General features: G+C 38.3%; 1 protein-coding gene across 1 annotated transcript; it reads left to right on the top strand.

Annotated features, from left to right (window-relative positions):
- The first annotated feature begins 949 nt into the window (after positions 1-949).
- On the top strand, positions 950-7515 carry LOC124872216 (glycolipid transfer protein-like). Its single transcript, XM_047371980.1, has 5 exons — positions 950-1162; positions 1567-1625; positions 1767-1900; positions 4148-4298; positions 6460-7515. The coding sequence occupies exons 1-5, from the start codon at positions 1060-1062 to the stop codon at positions 6640-6642; spliced, it is 630 nt and encodes a 209-aa protein (XP_047227936.1). The 5' UTR covers positions 950-1059; the 3' UTR covers positions 6643-7515.
- Positions 7516-9339: the final 1824 nt, after the last annotated feature.

Genomic DNA, 9339 nt, shown 5'->3' with positions numbered 1-9339 from the left:
AATGGAAACCTTACCTTTTGACATGTTGTAGGTAGCTAAATATAAATGTAATAAAAATATTGCAACTAACGCTTTCATGCTGAGTATTTAGGAAAATCCAAACCAAATTATTTACTACATGTAAATTGGGGTTACTTTAAAAACAAGCTTATACATTTTTTTTTTCTAAAAAGTGGACCTCACCAAAACATTTTAAGTTCTATTTTTATCTTTAAAAATCACAAAATATTTTTTATGTATAAAATTGTCAAAGGTAAATTCTAAAGCTGCACAATACACTATTGCAAAGAACTTGGATGCAATATTTGGATATTGTATTTTCAATGTGATGTATGCAGATTCTTCATGCCAATTATATTTATAGGTAGTTGGAAGGCTTTCACTGCCCCTTGATACCCAAACTTGTTTATTTTTATTGAAAATACTAAAGCTGACAAAGAGTGTCTGGACAATGTGGGGTTAGTCGTCGTTGAATTGTCTTCGCAATATTCAGCAATCATATTGCAGTTGAATGTTATACTGATACCATGCTGCCCTAGTAAATTCTCAGCATTGTTCCTTTATTTCATTTTTCTCTGCTTTTAATCGAAACTCACTGACAAGGAGGGTCTCTTATCAACTAAGTACATGATTTTAAGAAAGCAGCAGTTAGACTGAGGTCACATTTCAAAGCAAATATCAAAAGATAAAAGTTGTTTTGAAAATATTTTTCACCCCCACATAAAAACTGCGTTTTGAACCTGGTGTTGGATTCCCTGTATGTCGGAGCTTCCTGCTGCCTCTGTGGCTGAAAACAAACTCCCTCTGATGCTTAATAAACTATAACTAACACCTCAACACGCTCGTCGTTATTTGTGCGTGTGTTGCGTTTTTTTCTCGCCCTCCTACGCTATTTGCCACCTGTTGGAGAAGAAGAAAAGCGGTGGTGATGGTTATAATGGGGGCTGGTAGCTCTTCCACACCCATCTGACAAGAATACAGTTCCGGGGTTTTCCTCTCTTCTGTGTTTAGCAGCAGAGAGCTCCTGCAGCTCTGTCGCCGCGGTCTCAGGTCGGTACGATGTCTCTTTTACTGGACAATCAATTTAAAGAACTTCCTGCAGACAGGTCTATTGACACGAAGACATTCTTGGACAATGTGTCGACCCTGCCTTCGTTTTTCGGTGAGTTAAGCTCCTCCTGAACAGCTAAAAAAAAAAAAAAAAAAAAAACATCAGGTGACTTTTTCTCTGGCAGATCGGTTCCTCATTTGTGCTTGATATGTCTTTTATCCTGTTACGGTTGACTTTTACGAGGGGATATTTCATTTTTGCGCAACAGAAACAGCAGTAATGTCATGGGGAGACGCTTGATCTGCAGCAGTACTTTTATATAGACAGAAACTGTTTGTTTACACGCTGAACATTGATCTCATTGTGACTTTACTGAAACTATCCATTCACTGCATTTCTCCAGTTTTCTCCCAGAGCTCCCTAACGCACTCAGTCTGCCCTCCCAGCTGGGCACAGGCGCCATGAACTCATTTATCTTTTATGGCTGTGCTCTCAAATGTCCGTTTCTCTTGCAGACTGCTTGGGATCAAAAGTATTCTCAATCATCAAATCTGACATTAATGGGAATATAACGGTGAGATACAGATATATATTTTTGTGTGCTCTCCTGTATATTTTCATACTACTGCTATACATTAAAATAACCAGACGGGGCTTAATGGTACAGCTCCTTTCATGCAAACTTGAACCAATTGTGCTTTGCTCTTCTCCTTAGAAAATTAGAGCAGTTTATGATCAGGATCCTGCAAAGTACGTCACCTTGCAGGATATTCTGGAAACGGAGCAAGAAACCTACAAAGCAGAATGGCCAAAAGTTGGAGCAACATTAGCTCTGATGTGGCTCAAGAGGTGAGCTACTCTCTCTGTGTCATGGAGTACCAGTTGTCTTGCAAATGTTGTCATTACCCTTGAAAATGTCAAAGTTCAGTTATTGAACTTTATTTGGATTTTATGGGGATGCGTATCTTAAGAAGTGGGGAGTGATGCATAGGTTTTGAGATTTTTGTTTACGAAAATCTCAAAAGTGTGGCAGGCATTTGTATTCAGGGCCCTTCAGTCGGATACCCATAGAATCCATGGCAACCAATTTAAGTCAGAAGTCATTTCCTGAGTAAATAAAGACCATCTGTGTATAATCTCAGATCAAATACAGCTGTTCAGTGAAAGTCTCAGAGACAACAAGCCGCATTATAAAGACTAGGAAACACACCAGACATGTCAGAAATAAAGTTGTGGAAACTTAAAGTTTAGAAACTTAAAACTATTAGTTGTGGCCAAAGCCATAAGAAGTCTCATTTGCACTTTTCCACAAAGAAATGTAGCAGACAAAACAAACATATAAAAGATGGGTTTTCTGGTCAGAAGAGATTTAAAACTTTTACACGTGAAACACTATGTGTAACGTAAAACTAACACTGCAGATCTGAATGAACGCACCATGGCCGCCATGACAAATTATCGAGGCAGTGTCATGCTGTGGGGATTTTTTACTCCAGCTGGAAAAGGGTGCACACCATTTGTCACCTGGTTAAGGAATCAGTTCACCGGGTGATCCTGTTTTTTTTGTTGTTGTTTTTTTTTAGCTCCAAAGATATATTGGCTTAAATAAATGATAAGGTTAGGTAATTGACGGATCAGGATAAATTGCAGACTGTGTGTGAGATCAACATTTTTAATAGTACAAATTTATATTGATCACTTAATAAACTCGGATCACTCAATCAGATTGTCCAGCGGCAAAAGCTTTTCTCTCTATTTAAGAGGCAATTTCATCTCACACCAACTCGACACTAGCCCTTTTCCGGATGATTCTCCAACAGACATAAAGGAATGTACTCACTGAGATAATGGAAAGATGGCGGTAAATACAGAGGGAACCTGGGAGAAAACCTGTTAGAGGCTGCAACAGACTTGAGACTGGAATGAAAGTTCATTATCCAGCAGGACATCAACCCTACGCATAGCTAGAGCTACAATGAAATGGCCCAGTCAAAGTCTAGATCTTAATCCAGCTGAGAACCCCTGGAAAGGCATGAAAATCACCCTCATCGAATCTGTCTGATCTTTTGTCATTTTGCAAAGAGGAATGGATAAACGTTCATTCTGTAGATGTGCAAAGATCAGAGACACACCCCAAATCTCTTGCAACCAAATAAGGTTGTAGAAAGGATGGACTCGGTGAGGCTGAAGATAAATGCTCATTGCACTTTTCACATTTTTGGATCTAAAAAAATTTTCAATTGAAAACCATGTATTAATTTTATTTGGACTTCAGTTATGCACTGCTTAGGATTGGTTTAACAAAAAAATCCAAGAAATTACACCAAAGTTTGTGGTTACAATGTGACAAAGTGTATGCTGTACCCTGTCCCAATTCCCACACTACACCCTCTATAAAGTGTGTACTTTGTACAAGTGCATGTAGGGGTTGAAGTGCGCAGGTTACAAGCGTGCAAAATTGCGACAGTAGGGTTATGTCATCGACTTGCACCTCTGCACCGTAACTGCAACATCAAAAAGGGAACCAGCGCCGTTTCCACAGTCTTGCTGCTAAAAAAAAACAATTTAAAACTGCAACAAGCAATTGTTTTGAGGAGAAGAAAGTGCAGGAAGCGACGGAGGCTTATACACCAGACACCAGTGTTTGTTTGAAAGATAACTTCAGTGTTATGACCTACTGACTGCCCAGACTCACTCTGAACCCAGTGGTTTCTTACAATGTTAAGCCTGGAAAACCAGTAAAAAATATATATATTTGTCGACTTGCTGTCTAAAGTTTACGCAGTTCTTATTATTCTGATGTGATGGCTGGTTACGTTGACGGTTGTGATTGGTTTTTCGCTCAGAACGTCATCTGCAGCAGTGAATTGTGGGTAATATAATTCGGCGAAGTCCGCTTCGACGCGGGCTTTGCCGAAGGGCGGATGTGGGGCACAAATGGGGCGGGGCTAAGGACCACTCTACGCACTCGAACCCATCAACGGGAACGCGCAATTCAGGGACACAGGGGTGGAAGTGCGAGTATTGGGACAGTGGATTTTAATCTCCTGCCAGGAAGCAGTAGTAGAAGGTTGTGTTTTTTGCTCTCTCCTACAGGGGTCTTCGTTTCATACAGGTTCTGCTGCAGAGTTTGGCTGATGGAGAGAGAGATGAGAACAACCCCAACCTTATTCGGGTTAATGTCACCAAAGCCTATGAGCAGGCTCTGAAAAAATACCACGGCTGGATTATTCAAAAAATATTTCATGTAAGTAGAAGGTACATGTGGAAGAAAGGTTTTGCTTCAAACCTACCCATGATGTTGTTTTCCTGTTATGTTTCTTGTGCAATTATGTGTTGCATTCAGACCCTCTAGCTCAGTATATCTTTGTTGGTTTTATTCTATATGTTTATACTAGTTCATTTCACCTTCTTTAATGTAAAATATAAAATGATAGTTTCTTTCTATGGATAGTAAAGATTTATGTATTATTTCTGTCAAAAGAGCAATCTTTCTAAAAGGAACAAAACATATTTCACAGATGATCTCACTGAGACTAGGATAATCAAAAACTATTCTAAAAAAATTTTCTTGCCTTTTTGTTTTGAGCAGTTATTAAATATTAAGGACAGAGTAGAGGTGACACCACACCATAGAGTGTAACCGCATAGAACAGGGTTTTACTAATTTAATAGAATATAAAAATAATTACATTGAAATGTTAACTCTCCCGCAGTCCGGGAGGGGTCGAACGGACCCCGTGTGCGCTATTCAAGTTTTCCCCTGTCACTTTCGTGGCTTTCCCACATGCTGGGCTGCAGCAAGGGAGCCCTCCACATCCCATTTCTGACCACTGCCCTAGATTTTTGGTTCTGTGGCAGTCAGAGCAACCCTGCAAGCAGATCTTTCTGGCGTCTCCCGTGACATCTGCCTCGCTCTTTACTAGCGCTTAGCCAGGACTGGGGCTATCGAACTCCCCTTGAGGGCCATCGTCCTGCAACGTCTGGGTGTGTCCTTGCTCATACACACCTGAATCAAATGGCTAAACATCCTCCTCAGCTTGCATTTAATATTGACCTAGTTACATTATTTGATTCAGGTGTGTTGGAGCAGGTTTGCATGTAAATGTTGCAGGACAAAGGGCTCCAAGGACAGGAGATTGAGACCCTTGTTTTGAACTGTCAGCAGCTTAGATTAGTGATTGTTAGTGATGTTATCCATGAAGCAGATGGCCCGACTCAGTACCGACTTTTAAAGGCAAAACAATTTCAACACCTTGTTTCACCAGGTGACAAATCAGGTGGCTCCCCAAATTAAGCTTTGTTACATCTCATTGGTTCTGGTTTTGAATTCAAGGCAGAGCTGTCGTGTCTTATTGGTAGTTATATTGATTTACATACAGAAATCCTAAGGTTAAAGTTAGGTTCGCAATAGATTAGGTGCACTGACATATAGTTACACAAGACATTCAATCATCATACATTCTAATTTATATACTTACACGCATGCATACTTGCATGTAATAGTAACATAAACGCAAGGATTAACAGTTCAGTTTGTAGATTAATTAGTAAGTGAATGTGAGAACAGTAAAATGTGTGAGAGACTGAGTAAAGAAACACTTTTGTTTTTTTGTTTTTTAAATAAAAATCTGACACTACCCTACAGAAGCTTTGGTTTCTGGACTGACTAAAACAGCGCTTTATATTCCCAAGAGAGATTTGATCTTTTCCCTAACTCTGAGGTGTCCAAAAGCCTGCCAACATTTTCATATCCAGATTTAAATATCTAAGGATAAAGCAGAGCAACTTTGCTGTGCTCTATTTAGCCTTCCTGTTTTCTGCTGAAAGTCACGTTCTTTCTCGCTCTCAAGCGACCTGAATAAACCACAGGCATGTCATGGAAAAGAGTTTCTGTCTAAATGGTTTTATACACCTTGGTGCTTTGTCTGATTTAATTTTAAATTCCTCACTGGTGCTGAAAATGGCTAACTTTGAGTCTTCTTCCCCCAGCAACATTTTCTGCACAAAAAGGTGTTGCTGTTACGGCAACCTGGTATTGCTTGGAATGATGGATTTCCTCATCACAAAATGACTAGATTTTTGAGTTTTTGAGCGGCAGATAAAGCTGAAAATCAGCTTTTTCTAATTATCATCCGTCTCTAAGTCATCTCTTCTTTTTTCTATTAAATCATCTATACTTTTTAATACATGTATCTTTTTTTAATGCACAAAACACCTTTTCAATATTACAATTTTTACTGTTAAATTTCATTACATTAGAGAGATTCTTTTGGAGAATGTTTCCTATTTGCCTTGTTGGCTTACAATATCAGGCCAGCTGTGATGGGACTTTTCGGTTGACACAGCCATATGGTAACCGATAGTTTCACTTTTTCTCTTTGTTTCTGTTCCTGTTTGTCCTTTAGGCAGCACTAATTGCAGCTCCCTACAGATCAAACTTCCTCAAGGCCCTGTCAAAGGGAGAAGAAGTGAAAGACGAGGACTGTCTGGCAAATGTGCGTCTCTTCCTGGTAAATTACACGGTCACTGTAGATGCCATCTATGAGATGTACACAAATCTAGACGCGGAGCTGGATTACACAGTTTGATGTCTGAGGACGAAACTGGGCTGGAGGTTCAGGAGTGACTCATGACTCCTTCAGGGTGTAACTCAAGTCCAGTTCTCAAAGGTTCTTAAAAAGGGTTGTTTTGTTTTTGTTCTATTTATTATTCTGATTATGCCTTAATCAATATATTTTATGTATGTTTCATCTTACAAATATGCTTATACCTTAAACTGAAAGAAAAATGTAGTTGAAGGTGCTTTGTCACAGGATTACTCAAGTTAACTATGCTGCTCTCGATTCTATAGCCATGATTTTGTAACTGTTGGTTTAGCTGCCTTATTTTTGAAATGACCGTGTGCCTTTTACCTTTTCCACTGTAACCTACAAACCCTTTCATCAAAAAAAAAAAAAAAACATATTCCTGTCACCTTCACAGGTTTAATCCTCTGGTTTCTGATCTCTTCTGATCACCAATAATCTTGTTTTTGCTGAATAAAATTTGGAATGTTTTCATTAAATTTTATTAGCATGCTGTTATGTTTCACTTTCATATTTTTGTGTGAAATGTGCTTCAACTGAAGATGCTGCTGAATGTTGTTTGCCATTACTGCAGTGTCCCTTTGTGTTGCCTTGGATGTCTTGTAACCTGTTTATAATCATCATGTGTGGCAGCATGTCATTTTCACAAATATTAAAATGTATTAAAGAGATATTTTCTGAATGAATGCACTAAGAATAAATAGGCTTACTGATAAATCAGCTGTGTCTGAAACCAAACAAAAAAATTTTCGTTTTAAATGAAGTTGTATTTTAAGAGACTTACACTAGATGGCGACATTTACCAAAGTTAGTTTTAACGTTTGTGGTTTTGGTTCTGTATGTAATATTAAAAATAAATTGCTGATCTGCTTCTGACATGTTCTGAAAATGTTTTTTTTTTTTTTTTTTTACATTTTTAAGAAAATCTCATTGTTATTTTGCTGATGCTCACAAAAAAAAAAATTTATAATATATTGAATTTTATTAAAGGAAAATCTGTATTCCACATGTATCCTAATCTTAACAAGTCATGCTCTTCCTCGACCTACTCTTATTTATCTGAAGTGTGTTCCAGAGGTCAGTGAGGCTCTGGTTCCTCTCCCACAGGAGCCTGAGCTAATCGTCTCTCAGCAAGAGGAACATGTCCGGTTTATCAGCAGCCTGGCACAACAGAATGGAAAAACTTCGAGCAAAGCTTGGACACAGGAAAATAGCCACTATAATGCATTTAATAATGCTCCAGTGACAGCTGCTGACTTTAAATTACAGCTATTTGTTGTCTAAAATGAGGTCATGTTGCAGTTTTTCCTCTCACTAATGCTACTAATGCCACCATTTATACATTATATAATTTATATTTGTTTTATTCATGTTGCATGTATGATGGTGGAGTAAATTGTTAAGCGTTGTGAACCATTCTAAAAAGCAACAACCAGGCCTGCAGGTAGACCATCGGACAAAATAAATGTTTGCAGGAAAAATACTTCATATGCATAAATGGAAAGCAAATTAATGACTTTACAACCAGCTTTTCACAGACTTACCATCCTATGAACAGTGGCAACAAATCACTCAAGCAACATCCTCATCCCAGAAAATCGACTGACTGGATACTGTAATAATTAACTAGCTACAGTAAATTGTTACCACATGGTACAAAATCAACAAATACAAAAACTGTTCACTTACTGATAAGGCAATGGCTTAAAATTTTCAGCTGCTACTTTTCTCACTTCCTGTAGCAGCTAGCTGTGCTGTTGTGCTAATACTAGCTTGTATGTTAGCAGGAACCAGTTAAGATTGAGTTTTAGCTGTTATTTCCTCTAAAACATTGCTACAGGTGCAACATTTCTGTAGCATCTCGCCCCTGAAAAAAATACCTGTTCTAGTGAAGATCTAGAATGGTGGCACACACACACTAGTGGCCTTGTTTGCTAGAAATTTATGTTCTGTCTTTGAGTCAAAGCTCTACACTTTTGTAGAGGTTTTGGGTTTTGTTGAGTTTCCTTAGAAAAACTTTCTAACCAATTTGAATAAATAACTGAATCTGACTGCACTGTTTGATAGTTAGGATTAATTGGAACATACTATGTACCTGAGTTGAAATCTGTATGATTCGATTGAACTGATTTTGTGAAGTGCCTTGAGACAATGTGTTGTGAATTGCTGTCTTTTTCCTTCAAATGTTTGTCCTGCATTGTCCAGTCAACAAAGCGTTGGGCATGCCATAATGCTCTTGTGCATATCAGAGATAAAATCCAAAGCAGTCATGGAGGTAGTGGAGATTACCATTACTCACTGGCCAGTACAGCTGTCGGTTGCCATAGAAACCGCACAAAGGCTGGTGAACAGACATTGTTAACCTAGGTGTCGCATTTTGTAGACAAATGCTTTTGCTGACTGACATTAAGCCATGGGACAGGTGCTTTAGGAACTGTTTGATCATCTAATAGAAGATACCACTTCATCTTCAGGACAAGAAAATGTTCATTATATCATTATATATTTCACATTACTTTGAAAAGGAAAAATACTTGTTAAAATGATCTTTGCTGCTCTAATTGCTTTTTTAAACCCATTGTTATTGTTCTTCCATCTTGCTATTCTTTTAAAACACAACTAAACACCCAACTACAGACGATCTTCGTATAGTAGCACTAACGTGCACTATTTTGTAGTTTTATGTAATTAGATCACGAA

The sequence above is a fragment of the Girardinichthys multiradiatus genome, chromosome 8 (genome assembly GCF_021462225.1).
Source record: "Girardinichthys multiradiatus isolate DD_20200921_A chromosome 8, DD_fGirMul_XY1, whole genome shotgun sequence".
Taxonomy (NCBI): domain Eukaryota; kingdom Metazoa; phylum Chordata; class Actinopteri; order Cyprinodontiformes; family Goodeidae; genus Girardinichthys; species Girardinichthys multiradiatus.
This window is presented reverse-complemented; position numbering and strand designations above follow the sequence as displayed.